The sequence below is a fragment of the Amblyomma mixtum genome, chromosome 5, assembly GCF_055824585.1.
Source record: "Amblyomma mixtum isolate Tamu chromosome 5, ASM5582458v1, whole genome shotgun sequence".
Taxonomy (NCBI): domain Eukaryota; kingdom Metazoa; phylum Arthropoda; class Arachnida; order Ixodida; family Ixodidae; genus Amblyomma; species Amblyomma mixtum.
In genome coordinates, this window is record NC_143016.1 from 95059150 (window position 1) to 95083024 (window position 23875).

Genomic DNA, 23875 nt, shown 5'->3' on the forward strand with positions numbered 1-23875 from the left:
CCGCGGCACGGCAACGGCGTGAAAGTGCAAGTAGTATTGCTTTCGAAATAAAAGCTTCATTACGCGGGGCAGAGCCGAGCTTCGCGTGAGCCGAACTGGTGAGTTTTGAGCGAAACCAAGTGATGTCATGCGCCGCGCAGGTGGTCGCTCGTTGCCGCTGCCGCAGCCGTTGCCGCCGCCGACTCCGTAGCCTGACCTTTCGGCGCAGCCGCGCACTACTGAGCATGTGCGTCGCCTCCTCGCTGTCACTAAAACTGCGCGCTTCGCCTCCTCGCCCATCGTTTGACCTTTCGCTGCAGCCGCGTGTTGCCCGCGTCGCAGCCGGCAACTCTCCGCACTCCTGCGGGCAGTTTTAACCGCGCTGATTTCCGCGTCCTCCTCCGCCTCCGTACAGGCAATGTGTGGTGGTGGTGGTGGAAACTTTTATTGCCAATGATGTAAATCGTGGGGGCGAAGCCCCCTACATGGCACTTGGATGCCTCCTCAATGTGAGGAGGAGGCACCCTTACAACGCGAAGGATAGCCCCTGGAGCGCAATCCTTCTGTGAGCGCTGGAGATGATCCGGCGCTGGTCTTGAGCGGACGAGCTGGTCAGAAGAGACTCCCAGTAAGACTCCGCCGCGGTTGGTGATGGGGGATGAGGGAAGGTGGGGCATGTGAGGAGGGTGTGTAAGAAGTCTCCTGGTTTGCCGCAAAGTTTGCATGATGACGGGAATTGGTCTGGGTATCGCGCATGCAGCAGTATTGGGTATGGAGCAGTTCGGGTTTGTAGTTGTCGCCAATGTGCAGCCTGCGGTATGGTGAGGGATGGAGCTGGGGGAGCGTATTCCCTTCGTTTGTCTCGGTAGTACGAGAGAATATCACGGAAGGAGAGCAGGCGCTCCGAGGCTCGTAGAGGGGGCTCGACTCCTGCCCGGAATGTGAGACCTCGGGCTAGGGAATGAGCCTCCTCGTTGCCAGGGAGGCCAGCATGTGCTGGCGTCCAGATGAGGGTGATGAGGCGCCGGGGCTGCCAGAAACGTAGTAAACGAGCAGCGGTGCTGGATATGTAGCCCTTCGCATAATTTAAAATTGCAGATTTGGAATCGGAGATAATTTTTGTGGCAGATGTAGAAATGAGAGCAAGCGCGATGGCTGCCTCTTCTGCCTCTGTGGTCGAATTGGTAATGATTGAGCTGGAGGTTAGAAGCTTTGCATTATTGTCGGCTACCGCCAGGGCTATACGGGAGCCTGTCGTATATTCCGCTGCGTCCACGTAGACCACCTCATGGTCCTCGCTATACTGTCTGTGAAGGACCCGAGCCCTTGCTACTCTGCGTTCCCTGTCTCGCTCAGGGTGCATGTTCTTGGGGATGGGGGTTACGTTGAGGTTAGAGCGGAGGGTAGCAGAAAGGGGGACCCCCTCGGTAGGCTCTGTAATTGGGGTCAGGCTCAACTGGGACAACAAAGTACGACCAGCCTCTGAGCTGGATAGACGGGATAGTTGTGCCATAAAGGTAGCTTCTTTCAGCTCCTCAAAGGTGTTGTGTACACCGAGTTTGAGGAGTCGGTCGTTGGATGTGCTGGGGGGAAGACGTAGAGCCGTTCTCGTGCAACTACGTAGGAGCGCATTAACCCGGTCTCTCTCCTTCTGTTTGAAGGGTAAGTATGGAAGGGCATATGTTGTGCGGCTTATGATGTAAGCCTGGGTGAGGCGAGTCGTGTTTCGCTCGCGTAGGCCAGCCCTGCGGTTCGCTATGCGGCGAATCAGTCGAGTGGTGTGTTGAGCGTGTGTTTGAAGTGTCTTTATGACTTCTCCGTGCGCATCGTGGGAGTGGAGAACCAGTCCTAGCGCGCGGATTTTGTGTACTAGTGGGATGGGATGGGTACCTAGGGCGAGGGAGATGGGTGCATTGGCTGAATCGTGTTGCTTGGGCCGGTAGAGGAAAAGCTCCGATTTTGAAGGGGAGCAGGTCAGGCCACGCTCCCGTACATCTGCGTCGATGGTGGTTAGAGCCAATTGTAGGTGTTCTTCTATTTCGGCATCGCTGCCATGGTTTGCCCAGACAGTGATGTCGTCGGCGTAGAGGCTGAAATGGATGTCGGGAATTTGAGCTAGCTTTTGTGGTAGGTGAAGAAGTGCTATGTTGAATAAAATAGGGGAGAGCACGGCTCCCTGAGGCGTACCTCGTGCTCCCAGCGTGATCCCTGGTAGGCTGTGATCGCCGAAGGTAAGCGTGGCTGTGCGGTGGCTGAGGAAGTCTCGGATGTAGTTGTACATCCTGGCGCCGACTCCCAGGGTCGTAAGGTTTTCTAGGATAGCTGAGTGTGTAACGTTATCAAATGCCTTAGTGAGATCCACCCCTAGGATAGCTTTAGTGTCGGAGGTCTGTGAGTCGAAAATGTGATGTTTTAGCTGCAAGAAGACGTCCTGTGTGGAAAGCCCTGGTCGAAATCCAAACATGCTAGTGGGCATGAGATTCTTGCTTTCTAGGTATTGGCAAAGCCTGCGCTGGAGTACATGCTCCATGAGTTTGCCAACAGAAGATGTGAGGGAGATGGGTCTGAGGTTAGAAGTAAGCAGAGGTTTGCCAGGTTTGGGTATGAAAATGACTCTCGCCTCTTTCCATTGTGGTGGGAGGGTGCCCAGTCGCCAGCACTCATTAAAGTATGCTGTAAGTGCAGCAATGGATTGTGCGTCGAGATTCCTGAGAGCCTTGTTATGTTCCCCGTCTGGGCCGGGGGCTGAGGACGTGTTAAGCGTCTGGAGTTCAGCCTGGACCTCTGCTTCTGTAATGGGTTGGTCAAGCTGGTCGTTAGGGGGGCCTGCATAATCAGGGTGGTGTGCAGGAGGGTATGTGGGGAAGTATTGATTCCGAAGGTCTTGGAGGAGGTCTGGTGGAGGTAGATCTGAAGTATGTATGAGTTTGGTGAGGGCGTGTCTCTGGGCAGTCTTAGAGTGAGTGGAGTCTATTAAGTGCCGAAAAAGGTTCCAGGTCTGAGGCACACTCATATTGCCATCAAGCTTGTTGCAGATAGATTCCCAGTTCTGACGTGAAAGATTCGCTGCGTGTGTTTCTATCCCTTTGTTAAGGCGGGCGAGGCGACGCTTAAGTGTCCGATTCCATCGCTGCCTTTGCCAGCGGCGCTCTAGGCCTGTTTTAGCCTCCCATAAATGTAGGAGGCGGGAGTCAATTGTGTCGCTTGGGCAGTCTTCGGGTAGAGTACAAGTTACGGATCGGACATCGCTTTTTAGCTGCTCGGTCCATGCGGTGATGTCCGTGATGGGAACGAAAGTGCGTGCTGTTCTACATGAGCGGAAAGAGTCCCACTTTGTAAGAGTGGAGCCTCTGGGAGGCCTGCGATGTAGTTGAATGTGTAAGAGAATCTCGATGATGAAATGGTCGCTACCAAGATTCTCTTGTGTGTTGCACCATGTGGCGTGAGGGAGGCGATGTGCGAACGTAAGGTCTGGCGTAGTGTCTTTACAGACACTGTTTCCCGTGCGTGTAGGAGAGGTGGGGTCTGTGAGAAGGGAGAGACCGGCTTGTTGCGCGGCTAACCATACCCGACGTCCTTTCGGTGTGTCGTGTGGGTAACCCTAGGCTGTATGTGGGGCGTTAAAGTCTCCCACGACGAGTAAGGGGCACTTGTTGGCTATGCGCTTCGCGAGGGTAAAGAGGCGCTCGAAATTACCTTGAAGGCACTTAGGGTGGCTATATACATTTAGGATGAAGACACTGTTCGCTCGAGTGTGTTGCGGCACAAGCTCAATAAGAAGGTGATCAATGTCTTCAATCACTATGGAATGGGAGATGGTGGTGAGTGAACGACGAACCAGAAATGCTACCCGAGGGGGTGTGGGGGATATGGGCAGAACAGGAGCATAGCCGGGTAGGGTGAGTGGGTTTGAGGGTTCCTGCAGGGCAAGGATGTCGGGTCCTGTAGCGCAGGACAGCAGTTGGTGGACTACGTGACGCTTGTGACCAAATCCCCGGCAGTTCCACTGCCAGAGTGTAAGATTACGGAGTGGAACTGCCATCATGACAATCTATAGAGGAGGGAGCTGTAACGGGGGGTTGGGAGCCCTGAACTATGGTAGGGATAGGGTTGGCCTGTTCCTCCGGTGCTTTGGGCTTCTTGCGTCTGTTTGGTGTGGGGTCACGCTTTGGGAGGCGGGACTCAAGATCGTTACAGCGTTCAGAGAATCCTTGAGTTAGCACATCGAATCGGTGGTTAAGAATAGCGTTGTCTTGTGTTATGCGGATTACTGCGTCTTTGATGGGTGTGTATTCCTCGTTGATGCGAGTTAAAGCGTCCTGCAGTTTTGCCTCAAAGCGAGCTGCAAATGATTCAAGCAGGGTTGGTATGTTGTTTAGTGACATGGGTGTGGAGGGAGAGGGCGTTGTGCACGGAGGTGAATTAGTAAAGGGATCAGTGTCAGCCTCCATTGCTAGCAAATCAGGAGAGGAATTAGGCTCCGAGTGGGAGGACGAGGTATCGGCGGTAGGCGGGTTGGGAGGAGGAGTTTGGGATGTGGTAGGAGCGGGAGCAGGTGGAAGGGTAGAACCAGCGGCAAGAGCACTTATCTGGGCTTCCAGCTTGGCGATGTGTTGACGCAAGGCGGCGGCTTCTGCTCGGGCTGCTGTAGCTTCTGCTTTAGCCGCTGCTGCCTCCTCCTGAGATTTTGCCAGGGCTTGTTGTAGACTGGGTTGTGCAGGCAAGGATGTCGTGTGCCTGTGTGAAGAGGCGGAGGTGTCCCAGACTTGTTTCAATGGCACTGACCAAGCTGGTTTGTTTTGGTTGGGCTGTGGGAGTCCGGATGACAAATGGGGAAAATTTTCTCTGGATAGGACCAAGTCGTGCTGCTGCGTTTGTCGGTGGTTTGGCTGTTTCCGTGGCTGGTGGATGTTGCGTCCCTTGCAGGATCCCGTGCCTGTCAGGTGTGGGCCCTCGCACAGAATGCACTTGGGCGTGCAAAGTGTGTCTTCTTGGGAGTGTTGTGTTCCACAACGGGGGCAGATATTTGTCTTGGGACTCGGGCATACGTCGTGGCGGTGACCCGGCTGTCTGCAGTTTGTACAGGCATCCGGACTGCCACGGTATGGGGTGCAGCGGTGGATGGCTCCCATGTATTTGATGGAGTGAGGGACTGTGGTTTCGTCGAAGGAGATCAGGATGGAGTGTGTCTTGCCCATGCGTCGTGCTGCTAGAATGGTGTATTCAGGATTTCTTTTCACCAGGTCGTGGTACAGTTGCGTCGGCGTCTCGTCGTCATACGCGTTCGTGATGACTCCTCTGGTAGCCCCCGGTGGTGGTGCTACGTATGCCGCGCAGGGATATGTTTTGCCTCCGATGGTGAGAGAGGTCAGCGTCTTGAGAGTCTCGACTGTTGGGAAATGTGTGGTTGCCATGGTGAAAGTATTATTGGTCGGGTGGACGCGCAGGCAGAAGTCGTCCGGTGGAATGATATCGAGCTGCGTCTGCACTGTCTTCAAGAGCCGGGGTGCTGGGACATCTAGGAGTCGTAGTTCACCTCGCGGGCGAACGACTACTCGAATAGCGTTCGGTGGGAGTGGTGGCAGCTGCTTGCTCCGCTGTACTGCGAGGCGAGCCTCCTTAGTCGCAGGTGGTAGACGGGCCGGCGTCTTGCCGCTGCCGGTTACGGCTGCTGCGTGGCGCGACGCGTTGTTGGCGTTCAGGTGAGCTGCGTCTGAGGTAGCGTTGTCGGAGCGGTAAGGTTTCGGCGAACTGGCTGGTCGGGAGGCGTAGGCTTTATACAGCACCGGTGTCCAGTCGCTTGAATTTTGCTCTTCCGCGGTGATGGTGCGGCCTTCAACCGTTACCTCCATGACAACGGCTGCCGTCGCCGACGGAGTCGGCGGAGGGGAGGAATCCTAGTGCGGCCTAGCTGTGCGGCTTGGCGTCTCGGTCCGATAATTGTTCTTCTCTCAGAATAGGTCGGATTTTGCCCGTAATGGGCGGCTTTCCTGTCCTCCTTAAGCAGTTATGTCGGTTTTCGAGCAGATTAGTGGCCGTAGGAGAGATTGGGTAGGAGAACCACGTACCGTTTGCCGGAGCCGACGTTGCAGGCATCCGCTCCCGTTGGCCCCCTAGCGGCGAATCCAGGCAATGTGTGGACGGCCCTCAATCCAGCCATAACTGAAGCTTTTCGCTCGTATATCCACGCTTAACCAGAGCTGAGCCACTGCCTTGTTTTTTATTTCACAGAATTTTAATTGCGAAAAATTGCTTGGACATTTGGCTGGTGGAAAAAAGGGCTGACGGTTTAGTTTAAGACTGCTTACGTGGAGGAATGCGAAAGCATGTGTTTTGAAGCTAGGGAAGGTTTTTCAGGAAATGAAAAGGAGCTGTAGCTCTCAAATCTCCATATCTTGGTGGACACCACAATGAGGCTTTAACGCATGCACCAGAAGGTGCATATATCCAGACATAGCAGGCATAGGTGCATATATAGGTCCGAACTCCTGTTGGAAGCTATTAGCCTCCAACTTCTTTGAGCCGCCCCAGTGGCTCAGTGGTAATGGTGCTCAGCTGGAGACGCGAAAGACGCAGGTTCGATCCCGGCCGCGGTAGTCGAATTTCGATGGCGAAATTCTAGAGGCCCGTGCACTATGCGATGTCAGTACACGTTAAGGCAAACCAGGTGGTCGAAATTTCCGGAGCCCTTCACTACGGCGTGCCTCATGGCCATAGTCGCTTTGGGACGTTTCACCCCGTCAATCAACCAACCACATCCTAACTTCAGATCTAGAAATGAAGGTGGACACCTTAACCGCACCTTAAGGGAAAAATGCCGCCTCAGAAAGCATGCAGTCGAAGGTGTATATGTGACTCATCCGAACTCCTTTCGAAAGCTAACCTCCAACTTGACTAAAACATCTAAGCTTCTTGCAAAGAGAAATGCTATCGCACTGCAAGCAATGCTGTAGGACGAACGGTTGATCAAAATTTTATTGAATATTTTCGGGAATACTGCCACCACAATTAGGTTAACCAGTCATGAAATCGCCGTGATTTCGTCTGCAGGTGCGATATCCGCAACTCTTTTCTGTATTAAGAGCACAGCGCACAATATGGCGGCGCCCATGGACCTCTTTTTGAAAAGGTCTCAGGAGAGAGAGAGAGAGAGAGAGAGAAAACTTTATTTACAAAGGAATTCGGGGCACGCCCCAGGGTCCCCGCACGACCCCACTGCACTCAAGTGTTTATGTTCCTGAGGTCCATAACACTGGCAGCACGGCCGGTGGCGATGGTCTGCACGGCCGGGTCCTCCGAGTGCAGCAGGGTCTCCCAGTCCTCCCAGGTCTTGAGGTTCTCTAGGTCCCGCGGGGGAGGGTCCGCCGGGCAGAGGGAAAGGATGTGGAGGGAAGAAGCGAAGGGTTCTGGGCATAGGGCGCAAGCAGGAGTGGGGAAGGAGGGATGATAGTGGGTTAGGGTAAGGGGCGAGGGGAGAGTATGTGTTTGTAATCTGCGCCAGAGTGTTGCGTGTCTGTTATCTAGGGAGGGGTGGGGCGGGGGTTAGAGCTGGCGAGAGGCTCTGTATGCCTGGGTCAGCTCACTGAATGAGTGCATGCGATCCTTCGTGAATCCCCGATCCGAGGCCACCTGAGCCCGGTTTAAAGAACCTCGGGCTAAAAGGTTGGCGGCCTCGTTTCCGGGATTCCCGGAGTGCGCAGGCACCCATATCAGCTCCACTTGGCGGGGCGGGGGTGCATCGGGCGAGTCCAGTATGCCAAAAGCAGGGACATGAACTCGGCCTCGAGCAAAATTTAGAATCGCAGTTTTAGAGTCAGTTAAAATATACCGGGCTTCCGTGCGGGTTATAGCAAGTGCAATGGCAGCTTCCTCTGCAGCCTCTGGGGACGTATATGGAGGGAGAGGTAGTGTGAGGAGGGTGGATGTTTGAGGGTGGGCTGAGTGGCGTAGCGTGCTTGCCTTATTTAACGCATGCGCGTTCCATACATGCGCGTAGCTTACTTTCAGCCCGGAGCGTAGCGTACCCCTGAACTCCGCACCCAGCAGGAAGCGCCGTCCCGCACCTGGAAGATCGTCGCCCCGGCGCCCGGCTACCAGCCGGCTGCCTGGGAATGCCTGCTGCCCTGCCGCCCCAGGAGCCAGATGGAGGTGCTGCCCGCGGCCCCCCACCCCCCCACCAGCATCCCGCCTGCTGAATCCGGTCCCCGGGCTGGCACCAGCATGACGACCACCGGCCCCCCGGAGGACCGACGTTTCGCGAGCCTCCCCCGAAGGCGCACTGTTTCAATTTTGAGGTGAAAATCAAGGCCTCAGCCGACGACATTGTCGACGGCATCGAGGCGGTCGTTGGCCCCAAGGGGCTGGAGTCACTCCAGCACCAAGCAAGCAGGGGCCGTGTGACGGTGCGGCTCCTGCCACATTGAGTGTCACGCGTCAGTGTATTGCACGATGTTTGTGAGTGGAATTGGTGCGTGGTCTTCCTCCCGCGTGCTTCCCCCGCGCGCATGGACCCTTATGAACTCTTCTTGTACTCTGGACACTTACGTTGCTTGTGATTGTATGTATGTGTGCGCATCGGGTGACATCTGTCGCCGTACTTTGTTTTTATGCGAAGCATACTACTTTAGCTACCACTTCAGCCCTTCACCGTGGTTATGCGCCTCCAAATCACGTGATACATGACGTCACACCACGTGACACGATGACGTCACGACAGTAGAGAAACGGGGGCCCAACTCCCGCCGTCGCTGTGGACGTGCGCCTCCAAATCACGTGATACATGACGTCACACCACGTGACACGATGACGTCACGACAGTGGAGAAACGGGGGCCCACCTCACGCCGTCGCTGTGGTTGTGCGCCTCCAAATCACGTGACACGATGATGCCACACCACGTGACACGATGACGTCACGGCAGTGGAGAAACGGGGCCCACCTCGCGCCGTCGCTGTGGTTGTGCGCCTCCAAATCACGTGATACATGACGTCACACCACGTGACACGATGACGTCATGACAGTGGAGAAACGGGAGCCCACCTCGCGCCGTCGCTGTGGTTGTGCGCCTCCAAATCACATGATACATGACGTCACACCACGTGACACGATGACGTCACGACAGTGGAGAAACGGGGGCCCACCTCGCGCCGTCGCTGTGGTTGTGCGCCTCCAAATTACGCGACACGATGATGCTTCGCATTCTCCAGGCTTAACCAAGTTAAGCCTCAGCCATTTAAGCATGAAATGCTTTTAGCCCCCGTTGTCGGCAGTGTGGTGACGTCACGCCGAGACCGAGAGCCATCATCCGGGCACTGAAATCCACTCATCCGGGCACTGAATTCCAGTCATCCGGGCTCTGAAACGAGAACATCCGGGCACCGTACGAGACTTAACAAGACTTAACGAGACTCTCTAAGCCCTCCTACGCGACCGGCATGCAAGCGCCGGTTGGTCTCCAAAGGAGTCACAAAAAATAACTGCTGCCAGTGCCTTTTCAATGTTTATCAAGATATCAGTCGCTGTGCGTTTCATAATGCACGGAATTATAATTTACGATTTCTAATAACGCGTGCAAAAAGCACATAAATGCCACGATACACTTCGTTGTCATACGTGATCTCTTAGGGGCTTCGCGCATCGAAGCAAAGCCGTGCAGGCACACAGGGGCCCGGGGGAGAAGCGCTGCGTTCAAAGGGCAAGGCATCGCGCCGAACGTTTGGTGGCGTTCCTTCCTTCCATTACGGTGCGGTTCGGGTGTCCACCGAGATGACATTAGGCCCGTAAACATTTCATGCTTACTCTACTCTCGGTTACGGGAGAGGCAGAGATTTTTTTTTCTGTTTTGTAGAGGGACGGCTGTGCCTTTTATGCTCCTGGGTGCAAATAAACTTCTCTTCCGTGTGGACAGTGAACCAGGCATGAGTGGTTCCATCTAAGCGTAGCCCGTCTGATCGATAACCCTTAGACCGAATACCTTTTGCAGCAAGGCACTCGGTTAGGTGGGTGTGTAGTAAACAGCAAAGAAAAAAATTCAGGGTGCACTTTGACTGTCTAAAGTGCGTAGAGGCGAAAGCGTTTTCCGCACCACTTTCACTGCTTCTGTGGCACTGGTGGCGTCACATGTAATTGAGTACTAATTACTAAGTGATGACAAATCACTAATTAATGGTTAATTACTTATTAATGCCTGAATACTAATTAACTGCTAATTAAGCTTAAGCTTCGCCTTTAGGAGTGGAACGCGACAGCGTGTTGTAGCGCTGCCAGTGAGTCCACGGAACGCCACCACCCGTTCGGCGCGATGCCTTGCCGATTCAACGCATCGGTTTTTGAGGAAAGGAAATGGCGCAGTAAATCTCTGTCATCTCGGTGGACACCTGAACCGCACCGTAGAAGAACGGAGGAAGTGGGAGTGAAAGAAGAAAGACGAAGATGGCCCGTAATGAAGAAAATGAAAATTCTATTTGAGTAAAGAAAATTACGCAGTAACTGTCTCACATATCTCGTGGACACCCGTCAAAATTCAGGGGGGGGGGGGGGGGGGTGCACTTTTTTGACCTAAAGTGTGGTCACTGATGTGTGGTTAAGATGTTAAGCTTCGCCTCTAAGAGTGGAACGCGAGAGCGTCTTGCAACGCTGCCAGGGAGTCCATAGAACGCCATCGCCCATTCAGTTCTACGCCTCGCTCGTCGGTAAATTGGTTTTTGAGGAAAGGAAATGTATTTCTCTCTCATATCTCGGTGGACACCTAAACCTCGCCGGAAGGGGAGGGAGGAGGATGGCAGTGAGCGATGACACCGTATTCACTAGACGTGCCTTTGTTCATTCCAAACCATCGAGCTGGCATGGCGGAGTGGATAGCATGCTCGTCTCGCACTCCGAAGACCGGGGTTCGATTGCCGAGCTCGACCAATTTCTTACTAGGTTTTATTTATTTATATGGCCTGACTAGACAAGTTAATTAGGCTAATTGGGTAATTAAGCAATTAACTAACCTCAGTCCCACTTACTTCGAGCATCACTATATGGTCCCTTCAATTGGTTGCATGGTTACTAGCCAAAGTACAATTGGCCCCGTTTGAAATTGGCGCACTGTGACATCACGACCGTTTCGACCAACTGAAAAGCGTGACATTCTCTGTCGACAACTGCTGCTTACAACGATGAGACATTAAAGGCTTTCGCCTTAAAATTTCAACCTTCGCATTGCTTTAGAGCTTGGAATTTTAGTAGTGTAGAAAATGCAACCACTTTTTCATCTGTTCTAGGAATCCGCGTTCACTGCATGTGTATTCTGACGCATTGTGCACTCGCTCTCCGCGCTCACTCTCAGCAACTGAAAGCAATGAGTGCCTCGCAGTCCCGGATGTGTACAGAATGCATCTGTCGCCAGCAACGACCAAGTCGTGTGAGAACAAACCGAAAGCTTCTCCCATTTATCTGTAACCAGCCCTGTCTGCCTCACGCGTATCAGCAGCGCCAATAGGCCATTCACATGGGCGCATTACTTGACAGCCTGACCAGACTGAAGAAAACTTGCAGAGTGCTGAGTTAAGTTCGTGTAATGTGGCGATTGTCTGTTGGAGCATGCGTGGGCGGCCCGGTCGGTGGAAGCATGGAGCATAACTCGTGTATTAACGCGTGTCTGGCCCCAAGAAAGTTCCTGTTTAGTCTTGTAGGCTAGCTAGCTGATTCCCGTCCGTAGAGTCGAGCAAAAGGGTGAAGAAAAACGGACATTTTGCTCACCCCGCACTCCCAGTGCAGAGACAAAACACAAATGTCATTATGACATTCCTTGTAATAAGTGGAGCAAGGCTAAGCGGAGGACAAACGGGAGAAGAAAAATTGATTAAACGGGCAAAATCAGGAATCAATCTATACGCACAGTCGACCGCAGTTCCCGATCAGGACTCAACCACCGTGGTTTTGCGGTTTTGCAGCGCTCGCCTGCTCACCGCGCTATGACGTCAATATGACGTCACTCTATGACGTGACGCTATGACGTCACTAGGCATGACATGACGTCATGTGTCATTCTAAATGTCACGCGTGCAATGAATGGACTTAGTAGCCCATCTTTCACCCTGGTATGACATCAGAGGTTATTCTAAAGGTCGAACGTGGCTACCGGCCGCCGCTACACGAAAGGCCGTTCATGAGCGTAGTATAGCTTTCGCAATAAAAGCAAAGACGCGGGTCGCAGCGCCAACCGCGTCCGCCGAAGCGGACGCTGGCTGAAAAAACAGACAAGCGGCCGAAGCCGGGCTCCCCGCCAGTTGTGACTGAGGGAAGGAAGAAAGGGAAATTGCACGGAGCCGAGCCACCACCGCTGCCACGTGCAGATAGAGGAGAGTTCATAGATATGAGGAAACAGAAAAAGGAAAGAAAAGACGCGCGTCGCAGCAACAAACGCGTCCGCCGAAACGGACGTTGGCTGAAAAAACAGATAAGCGGCCGTAGCCGCGCTTCCTCACCTCGGTCGCCCGCCAGTTCTCTGTCAAGCGCATTATATACACGCGGCGCACCCTCCTCGCGTATACGCAGTAGCGCGCGGCGCATCTGTCGTAAACACGCGGACCGGCTAAGGTCAGGTGGCGGTGGCGGCCGTGGCGAGGAGGCTACGCACATGCGCAGTAGCGCGCGGCACATCTGTGGGTCAAGCGACGGAGTCGGCGACGGCTGCGGCGAGGAGGCGACGCACTGCACCTTTTGTGACGTCACTTGGTTTTCGCACATGCGCAGAACTGGCGGCTCCCGCACACGCGAAACTCAGCTCTGACCCGCGTAGTGTAGCTTTTCGCGAAAAAAGGTTTGGTTTGATTGGTTTGGTTAGTAGGGTTTTACGTCCCAAATCGACTCAGGCTATGAGGGACGCCGTAGTGGAGGGCTCTGGAAATTTAGACCACTCGAGGTTCCTTAACGTGCACTGACATCGCACAGTACACGGGCCTCTAGAATTCTGCCTCCATCGAAATTCGACCACCGCGTTCGGGATCGAACCCGCGTCTTTAGGGTCAGTAGCCGAGCACCATAACCACTGAGCCACCGCGGCTGCCCAAGAATAAAAAAGCGTCAGACGGCGACCATCTTTCTATAGTTTTATGCAATAGAATATTACTGGTTTATGCTTCGTTGCCACAGTGCAGTCTGTTCCAAAATGTGCAAAGTCCATAATTATGCGAAAACGAAGAGATTGCGCAGCACCTATAATTTCTCGCCTCCACTCTTCTTCTAAACTCTGAAAATTAGCTGTGATGTCCTCGAGTGAAGCGTGCTTCTCGTATCGTCCATTTATTGCGAAAGCTGCAGTAGGTTGAAAGCCAATTCACTAAGAAAGTAGGGCAGGCTGAAACACTGGGTATTTCCGGTGCGTCGACCAGAAGTTCTCTAAACGGAACCAGACTTCGTGGCTGTACTATTTTTCATTGCCTCCCTTTTATGCGTAGCATATTGCAGTCACTCAGTTCAGCCCTTGGGCGCGGCCGGGCAGCTACCAAACCACGTGACGTGCCGTCGCGTGGTGACGTGACGTCACCCAACCGCGTGAAAAAAAAGAAAAAAGAAAAAAAAAGGACGGCTGAGCATGGTGGCGGTTGCCACCGCCCCTTTTCAAAGGGGGCGCTCCTATCCATCCATCCATCCGTCCATGCGTCACGGAGGAAAAGCTGCTGAAGCAAGGGAAAGGAAGGAAGGGAAAATTTTATTTACACTAATGGTTTTTCCTGCGGTTTGGGGGCATCTTCAGAGACGTCTTGGTTCTACCCCCAGGAGCCTTCTTTGTCGAAGTCGTCCGCCTCTAATCAATGGTCGGTTGCCCTCATTCCAGGGCTCCGCTGGCCACTGCCGCCCGTTGAGCTCGCTGTACCAGACCTTGTTGGTCTTCAAGCGGTCGCTGGACAGCAGAGTCTCCCACTGCTCCGCACTCGGGTTTTGTATTTTGGGGACCACGTCTATGTTTTGGCAGGCCCATGTGATGTGGTATAGAGTAGGTTTTTCGTCGCACCAGGGACATTTGTTCGTGTATATCGTAGGGTGCATTTTGTTTAGTATATGTAGGTTTGGGAAAGAGCCTGCTTGTAATTGTCTCCAAGTGACAGCTTCCTCTCTGCTGAGAGATTTGTGCGGTGGGGGATATCGCATTCTTCTGCCTCTATAGTTTTGTAGCATGGCCGAGTATTCCCTGGGTGCTGGCGCGAGTTCCGCGGTCTCGTCGGAAGCTCGGAAAGTAATGTATCCTCGAGCTATCCTGTCGGCCTCTCGGTTCCCTGCCACCCCCACGTGCCCCGGTACCCACACAATTTTGTGTCGGATCTTGTCGTTTTGTTCTTCCTGGTTTTTAATTCTGTCGCTCGCTGCCAGGAGTATACGGAGCGCTTGACGACCTAATCGAGTGCCGCCAAGCAATACCTCGTGCAAAAAGACCGCGCAATATGCAACGCATTCTTGGCTTAACCAAGCTAAGCCTGGGCATCTTTTTTTTTAATCAGGGAAGCTGGAAGTGGACATACTGGGACACTTCTTTTAACGTGATAGAAGGTCCAAGGGGCCGGAACCATTAGCAGGACAGTGGATGCTCCTCCTGTTTCTCTCTTGCAGCGCTACGCCATTCCAAAAGTGATATGATGCAACCACTGTTTGTGTGGCCTCGGTGATACGCATGCTTCACTTTGTGCATGCCGATTCATCACCCTGAAAACGTAAGTGCGCGGATACAGAGTGAAATCCTCAGATGGTTGTGTGCACAGCTCAAACTTTCAGCCACAAACGTCCTCCTCACTTCTCCAAGCAAGTCATTTCTTTCCTATTCCACGAGGAAAATACTGCGGAAGTACTCTTGCCGCATACAGTCAATCACCCTGCTTCCGGTTTCGTGCTCCATGGGCACCGTCTTTATGATAGCCTCCAGGGCACACTTTCGGCCTGGATAAGCACGCGAATTTTTGATTTCGTTCGCTGCTCAGTTTTATTTCCGGGAAGTTTTTTATAGTTCCAAAGAAAAGCCGTCTGCAATAAATTAGATGAGGACATTTTTTGATGGTTGGGCTTTAGTTTTTATCTTTTTAGTAATGTGCCACTCAAATTCACTGTAAGGTGATGCCAAATCGATGTCTACCTTTCGTCCAGTTATTTGGCTGAATACACGCCAATATGCAAGCTGTAATAGCTATGGAAAATAAAATTACAATGATGAAGCAGGAAGATCAGGCTAGTGGGAACAGCCCAGAACCCTTCAGCGTAGCCTGCCTCTAATAATTTCTTTACTGTGAGCTCGCAACTTGCTTGCATTATTTCATCAGATTATCGAGCATTATATGCAAGTAGGACTGAGGAGCAATAATTTCAAGGAAAAAAAATTGCCGACGATTTCTCTACTTTCTAATGCGAAATTTAAGCGCAGCTCATCAGCGGTTTCAGCTTTTCGATAGATTGAGGCAAAGAATTCGAGCAAGACATAAATTTACCATTATAGACAACATGTTATTTTTCACACATTTTCCTTCATCAAGAAACACTCCACTAATAGTTCTTAATTGTCATGAAGTAAGCTTTGTCGTCGAAGAAATAGATGGATATATGCTCGACTTGTGCGCGAATGCCTGGTTCTCAAAGACGCGGTCTGTGCAAGTATTTCGCGAGGTTGTCACAGCCGTGGGAAACGTTACGAGTGAGAGGAACGGGATGTTCTCCTGCATAAGTCGTAAAAAATTCCTTCCTGTCTTTATATGTACATCCATGTTCCCACTCGATCGCGACAGTTCGTTCACCGCTGTCAGCGCTAACGCATGCAGCCCACTTTCTCTCATCACCCCCCGTACCTATAAGCGCGATTCATGCGTCCACTGACCCAGGGAGCCATTATGCGCACTTCCTTTTCTTAAAATGATCGGAGTGCAAAATGTTGACAACGCCAACGCCAATGAACACAACGAACGCCGACGGCCCATGGCTTCAGCGCTGCGTTTCTGGCACAACGTTGTCAATGCCAGCGCATGCAGCGCACACCTGTCACAACCACCACTTAGGTTAAAGCACGGTTGATGTGTCCACTGCTCCAAGAGGGCAGTTATGCGCCTTCCCTCTGGTTCAGATGTCCACCGAGATGTGGACACCTCGCCCTCACCTTGAGGTACGTATATCCTGGCATAGCACAGCTATACCACTGGCAATTTCTTTAAACAGCGCGTCCTTCATTGTAAACGCAGCAGATGTCGAATGCCAAGAAGTCCTTGAGACATTGAAACTAATGCGTAAGTAATGCGCATAGGGGAATTAAGGGAGACGGTGGTGAGGATTTTGAGCTGGAGGAAAGTAAAGGAGAAAATGCAGCGTGCAAGAGGCAGGGTTGCACGCTATGGTATATTTCTACTGGCGCCATTATAACCAGAGCTTTTATTATCTTTTTGCGCCTCATGAATTGTATCATGCCGACAGACAAAAACCTTCAATAGGAATCCATGGTGATTTGACGTCTTCTGCACATGAAAAATCCACCAAGAAGGCAGCGTGTATAAGGTAGCACGGTCACGCCTCTGCTGCAGTACGACGCTCATGTTGGTGTTCGGTTAGAATGAAATGTGAAAGAACAATGAACCAATACGCGGAGCGCATAAAACACGTGGCAGTCAATGTCAGGCCACTATTATTGCTGCATAGCCGGTTGAGAATTAGCAGTCGAGAGGAAAGTTCCTAAAAAAAAAAGTAATTTCACATCAGACAATGACAAACCAAGCAACGCGGGTCAACTTTTTCTTTCAACCTGTCATGACTTGTTTCAGGGCAATTAGCATCCTTGCTTATATAGACTGGTGTCTCCTTATCAGTGCTCATCACGGCCCCTTATTAGCACTGCTGGACACTGCTTACTCGTACATTTGGGCACGGTAATGACTAGAACTTTGCACAGAGTGCAGCAAACAGCAACGAGCACTACTGGATGTGCGCGAAACATTTTAATGCACCTTAGGCTTGCTTGTTTTCTACAAAGTTTAGGCCTGCTGATTACTTTTGGTTTTGCAGTGCTTGGAGAATGTGTGCGTGACACCTATTTTTCTTTGCTCGAAAAATATTTAAATCATTAAATTGTCGAAAAATTAGCACACAGTCACTCTACTACCACTTTGTAGTTAAGTCATGATGCCCTAAAGGAATCATGTCCCGCCTAGTGCCTTGAATTTTTTTCCTTGCTTCTGTCTTCATAGAAATGAAGCACGGAAAGAGACCAGCACCTTCGCTGGAAAGATCAATCAGGTAAAACGAAGGGTGCTGTCGATAGCCTGAGCATAGAAGATGCTGGATGTTCACCTGTGCGTAACACACTCTGAGGGTAGGCTTAGATACAAACGTTGCGACTGAAAATGAAGAAGAGGACGCCTGTATAGGCACACTGCGCAGTAGCCGGTCGGAACAGATCAACAGAAGATACGTCGCCAAAACGTGGAGATGACGTTGACGCTCTATGGAGAAGTGTTGCCTATCAGCACAGAAGGAGACCCCAAAGAGTTTCCCAGAGCTGTCGCAAGCAGGGCCGTAATGACTTTGCCGAAGGAAAGCAGGCCTTCGGTGAAGCAAGTCCTTTGTTTGCACGTTTTCTTTTATAGCCCGCGAAGTCGTCAATCACCGCGCTATCGCGTCTTCAGCATGCACTCGTCGTGGCACTGCAGAGATACAAAAGATTGCGTGCGGGACGTGATCCATATACATTTGGCAAGAAGTCACGGCGTGTGACGAGGCTGCAGTATTGAGTGCCGCTCTTCATGCTGCCGCTGATGAGAAAGAATGGCCTGGCGTAGGCCTTTATCCTTTCGTTCCTATGGAGTTCGAAAACTTTCTCTTTATATCATGCGTTTACTCGACACACGTCAAGAGCGTTTGTGTTAGCTGTGCTCATAGGCCACTCAATACAGTTTCGGGAGCGCATAACTTTCTGCCAAGTCCTGAAATCCTAGATGTCTTGAAATAGCAAAGCTTAGTTTAGATAAATACGCGTCACCTGTCTTCGCCGATGCGTGGAGGGTTCCTGCGCAGTTTTCTAAACCTGTATGGCCTGCGTTCGATGTTCAACGAACCCTCTTCATGAGATCTCCTCCGGCAAGAAGTATCAAAGCGTGCTTTGTAGGAGCTAAGTTAATGGGATCAAAGTTGCCGCTCACCCTTTTTCAGTTTACCTTGACCTCTCGTGTCTTTCCTAGAACGCTCAGAATTGGGCGCCTCCCAACCAGCTATGCCAAGTGAAACGTGATCGCCGACGTAATCATGTTGAGGTTTGTTTTTCCATTTTCAGCGCAGCCTTGCTTTGCACGCTCCTTAGTTCTGAATCTTCCTGCAAATGCTGCTTGACGGTGATAGAGAGAGAGAAAACTTTATTTACAAAGGAATTCGGGGCACGCCCCAGGGTCCCCGCACGACCCCACTGCACTCATGTGTTTATGTTCCTGAGGTCCATAACACTGGCAGCACGGCCGGTGGCGATGGTCTGCACGGCCGGGTCCTCCGAGTGCAGCAGGGTCTCCCAGTCCTCCCAGGTCTTGAGGTTCTCTAGGTCCCGCGGGGGAGGGTCCGCCGGGCAGAGGGAAAGGATGTGGAGGGAAGAAGCGAAGGGTTCTGGGCATAGGGCGCAAGCAGGAGTGGGGAAGGAGGGATGATAGTGGGTTAGGGTAAGGGGCGAGGGGAGAGTATGTGTTTGCAATCTGCGCCAAAGTGTTGCGTGTCTGTTATCTAGGGAGGGGTGGGGCGGGGGGTAGAGCTGGCGAGAGGCTCTGTATGCCTGGGTCAGCTCACTGAATGAGTGCATGCGATCCTTCGTGAATCCCCGATCCGAGGCCACCTGAGCCCGGTTTAAAGAACCTCGGGCTAAAAGGTTGGCGGCCTCGTTTCCGGGATTCCCGGAGTGCACAGGCACCCATATCAGCTCCACTTGGCGGGGCGGGGGTGCATCGGGCGAGTCCAGTATGCCAAAAGCAGGGACATGAACTCGGCCTCGAGCAAAATTTAGAATCGCAGTTTTAGAGTCAGTTAAAATATACCGGGCTTCCGTGCGGTTTATATCAAGTGCAATGGCGGCTTCCTCTGCAGCCTCTGGGGACGTATCTGGAGGGAGAGGTAGTGTGAGGAGGGTGGATGAAGAGGAGTCCACCGCAGCTGCTGTCGCTTCATCACCCGTGCAGGCAGCGTCAACCCATACGGCGTCCGGCTGGGGGCCGTACGCTCGATGGAGTGCCTTCGCACGGGCTCTGCGGCGCTGCTCATGGTGGGACGGGTGCATATTCCTCGGGAGCGGCCTGATGAGAAGCTCTCGGTGAAGGGATCGTGGGATGGCGAGAAGGGTTGGGTCGTTGGCCGGTATTTTGATTCCCAGGGAGTCCAGGATATACCGACCTGTGGAAGTTTTTGTGAGCCTGATGTATTGGGCCTGTCGGTGGGCCTCCACCAGTTCCCCGATCGTGTTGTGGAGGCCCAGGCCTAGTAATCTGTCTGTGGGTGTGTTGAGGGGAAGATGAAGTGCTACCTTGAATGCCTTGCGAATCAAAGCATCCAAAGCGTTTATGTCATGTTTGGATAGTTGTAAGTATGGGGTAGTGTACAGTACACGGCTGAGGACAAAGGCATGAATGAGGCGACATAGGTCGCGCTCCTTCATGCCTCTATGATGTCCCGAAACCCTGCGGATGAGGTGCGATATCGCGTTTGCAACCTGCTTGAGTTTCTTGAGGGTAGTGGTGTTTTTGCCATCGTTCTGGATGTGCAAGCCCAATACACGGAGAGTGCCAACCTCAGGTACCGGGTAACCATTCAATTCAATGGCAATGGGGGAGCGGGGACAGCGGTGGTTCTTAGGCCGGATGAGGAGCAGTTCGGACTTCTCTGGGGAGCAAGACAGTCCGATGGTCCGTGCGTAATTTTGGGTGAGGGTGGCTGCTTCCTGTAAGGTGTTCTCTATGTCGCCGTCACTGCCGTGGGTGGTCCACAGGGTGATATCGTCGGCATAAAGAGTGTGCTTGACGTGTGGAATAGTTGCCAATTTCCGGGCGAGGGGTATGAGGGTTATGTTAAAGAGAAAGGGGGAAAGGACGGACCCTTGAGGGGTACCGATACTCTGAAGTGTGTAGGAGGTGGAAGACAGAGGGCGGAAGTGTATCTCAGCCGTGCGGTCAGTCAGGAATGCTTGAATGTAGGCATACGTGCGCACACCCACATTCAATGGGGATAGAGCAGTCATGATCGCCTGATGTTCAATGCGATCAAAAGCTTTGGAGAGATCCAAAGCTAAGACTGCCTTGGTGTTACCTGGAAGAAGCGGATCAAAAAGGTCGTGTGTGAGTTGCAGCATGGCATCCTGTGCGGATAGATGAGGGCGGAATCCCACCATGCTATGCGGGTAGAGATTGTTGTCCGCCATGTGACTTGTGAGTCTCGCTAACACAACATGCTCGAGGAGCTTCCCGAGGCATGAGGTTAGCGAAATCGGGCGAAGGTTTTGAATGGTGAGTGGTTTGTTGGGTTTTGGTATAAATATTACCTTCGCGTGGCGCCAGGACTGCGGGAGGTTACCCTCCCTCCAGCACTGGTTGAAGTATTTCGTAATGTGGGTGATCGATTGGTCATCCAGATTACGGTGCATGGAGTTTGTGATTTGGTCTGCACCAGGTGCGGAATTGGCGCGGAGAGTCAGGAGGGCCGCTCTGACTTCCGTCTCCGTGATGTCGGTGTCGAGTGTTGGATTTGCTTGTCCTGTGTAGTGCGGTAGAGGTATGGGGCCGCCTGGAGATGTGTACATGGTTTGAAGTGTGTCTAGAAGGGTGTCGGGATCGTCAATGTGTTCATGTGTGAGGCGTGTCACGTGGTGCTGTGCTGCTGATTTGGTGCGTGTGGGGTCAATGATGTGTCGGAGGAGTTGCCATGCACGTTTGCTGGACAGGGTTTCGGCGATGCCGTCACATATCTGTCCCCAGTTGGATCGACAGAGCTCCTCAGAGTGCTGTTGGATTTGTGTCTGCAGCGCGGCCAGCCGCTTTTTAAGCGTTCTGGTGTGTTTGTTGCCTTTCCAGCGTTCCAGGATGCTGTGATAAGCCTCCCAGAGGTGGGCTAGGCGTGTGTCAAGGGTCGGTGTTTCGGTTGTAGTTTCAATGTGTCGCGTGTTGTGGTGAACGTCATGCTTGAGTGATTGCACCCATGCATCGATGTCTGCGATGGGAGTGTCTGGGAGAGCGGTGCATGCAGCGCGAAAGGCATCCCAGTTAATGAGTTCGTGTGTCATATTTGCGTGACGGGGTGGTTTGTATGGGACAGTGATTTGTATAATGTAATGATCACTGCCCAGTGTATGTTGTGTTCTGTTCCAGGTAACACCGCGGATACAGCGTCTCAGCGTCAGGTCCGGACTGGTGTCCATGCTGACACTGTTGCCGGTCCTCGTAGGCGTCTGAAACGTGTTGTGCACAGTGAGTTGGAGGTTCTGCAGGAGCAGCCAGAGCCTGCGACCTCGATGTGTCGTGGTTGTGTATCCCCAGTCAGTATGCTGACTGTTGAAGTCCCCACCGATGAGTAGGGGATGTTTCCCTGCTAGATGGTGTAGCTTTCGCAGAAGTGATTCTAGCGGGGCCATCGGCAGGGACGGGGGGTGGTATATGTTTGCTATAAATATAGAAGGAAGTGAATGTGTGTGATGTATAATTTCCGTGATCACGCAGGGCGTCTCAGACGTAATGTGATGAGTTTTGTAGGTGAGGCTGCGGTGGATGAGTGTGGACGCCCTGGGTGTGTTAGTGGTATCCGAGTGTGTAGATGTGTAGCTGGGGAGGGTTGCTCGGTGTGCAGTCTCCTGGAGAAGAAGTATGTGGGGCGTGGGTGTGATGGTGGGAAGGAGAAGTTGCAGAGGTGCGCGCTTTGCCCGGAAGCCGCGGCAGTTCCAAGTTATAATGGGGAGATAATTAGTGTTCCCCCCCGCCATATTGGATGGTGGGGGGATTGAGGAGGGTATTAAGACGGGTGTCAATTGGTATGTGTGGCTCAGGGAAGGTGTTTTGTGCTTGTGGAGGTAGGATGGGGGGAGTGGAGGGGGTTTGAAGTTGGGTGTAGCGATGGGTAAGATTATGCTCCAAGAGCTCCATCATCTTGGTAAGCATAGCGTCCATGCGCTGCTCAAGTTTTTCGGTGAGGGCGGCGGCAAGGTGATTGAATCTGGCCTCGAGGCGGGCGTCTAGCTCCTTTAGTTTATGGTCAAATTTTGCTTCGAGTGCTGCTAATTTAGCGTATATTTCTGGGGGCACGGGAGGGGGTGTGGCGTCTGTGGTGCGCTGTTTCTTTGCAGGAGGGGTGCTCGAAGTGTCTGTGGATGATGAGCTCGAATTAATGACAGGGGGGCGGGTTGAGGGGGCATGGAGGGGGCGGGGGTGCTTAGGAGAGAGGAAAGGCGGCTTACCTCGTCACGCAAGGCCTTGAGTTCCTGGTCTCTCGGGTCTGCCTGGGAGGACTGGGGTGGTGGGGGTTGACGGGTGGTTTTGCCGGAAACGCGGTCTGCCCAGGTGAGACGCGTGGCGTTCTTGCTGCCATTCTGCCGGCTTGTAGAAGGCGACCGGGAAGCCGTCGAGCTGCGTCTGCTGGCTGTGCCTGGTTGATCGCAGCAGGAAAGCCGCGATGTACCCGGAGGAGAGAGAGCGTTCTTCGGGGACGCTAGTTTGTGGCCCCGTCCCTTGCAGTTCCCGGTGCCGGTCATATGAGGGCCTCCGCAGAGAATGCAGCTGGGGGTGCATGAGGGCACATCTTCCTTTGGGTGGGACTGCCCACAGCGGGGGCACTTATGGGATCTTGGGTGGACACACACGTCTGCCCGGTGACCAGGGACGCGGCAGTTAGTGCAGGCGTCTATATGCCCTCGATAGGGTGTGCACCTGTGGAGGGCTCCTCCATAAAGGACGGCGCGTGGGACAGGTCCAGCTCGGAAAGTGATGAGGATGGAACGCGTGGAGCCCATTCGGCGGGCGTCCACGATGATGGCGTCTGGGTTGCCGGTGATCAGGTCTTGCAGGAGCTCTGTCGGGGTCTCATTCCAATAAGCATTGGAGATGACTCTGCGTACCGCTCCATCCGGCGGGGCTATGTAAGCTGCGACGGCGAAGTCCTTGCCTTGGTTTTTGATGCTGGTTACGCTAACCAGGGCAAGCGCGTCAGCTTTTATGGGCGTGCTTACGGTGCACGTATTGTTTACGGGGTGTACCCTGATTTGGGTACGCGTTGGTTCGTGTAGCTGGGACGCCGCTTGAAGGATGGCTTCCCGTAGTTGTCGGGGTGGAAGCAGGTCCAGCTGCAGCCCGCCTCGTGATCTGAACACGACCTTGTAGTCTGCAGCAGGAAGCGGCGGCTGCTGTCGCGAACGCTGCGCAGCTGTGCGCGTTGCTTGTAGGTGCGCTGACTTGTCAAGGCGCGCAGACTTGGGGGCACCGGTAGCAGAGGCTGCGGCCTCCTGGCTTCGGGATGGTGAAAGGACGTCCTTGGAGCGGGCAGGCACACTAAGAATGTGCGTCCAGTCCCTTGGGTCGTAGTCGTGGGGGTTAAGAACCTCTCCCTGCACCTGCACCTCCATGATGGTGTTGGTGGCGGAAGCGTCCGACGCAGTAGGCCTAGCTCCCAGCGGAGCGAGGCCTAGCTCAGGCGAAGAGGTCACAAAGAAAGGGTCGTGGGTGCCCGAAAAATGGCTTAGGCGGGCCAAAAATTGATGGCGTGCGGCACTCACATTCGTAGATCAGTGGATGGTGAAATTTGGGCCGATGATGCTGGCGATTGGCGAATTCCGCTGTCTTTGTGCGGAGCCGATGTGGGGTGCGTCCTTGACGGTGATATCGTTCCTCAAGGTGTCTGACGAACAGCCGTTTTGAAACAAATATATACTATTCCCTATGCAT

The 23875-nt window shown here is 53.0% G+C and overlaps 1 protein-coding gene across 1 annotated transcript; it reads right to left on the reverse strand.

Moving 5' to 3' along the window:
• Positions 1 to 405: 405 nt before the first annotated feature.
• On the reverse strand, positions 406 to 6078 carry LOC149343090 (uncharacterized). The gene has a single exon (XM_089545609.1). It carries the CDS (start codon positions 5829 to 5831, stop codon positions 4002 to 4004), a length of 1830 nt encoding a protein of 609 aa, XP_089401735.1. The 5' UTR covers positions 5832 to 6078; the 3' UTR covers positions 406 to 4001.
• Between the last annotated feature and the right edge of the window lie 17797 nt (positions 6079 to 23875).

Excerpts from the sequence above, each read along its gene's own strand:
- LOC149343090 (XM_089545609.1), bottom strand. The coding sequence starts at position 5,831 with ATGGAGGTAACGGTTGAAGGCCGCACCATCACCGCGGAAGAGCAAAAT.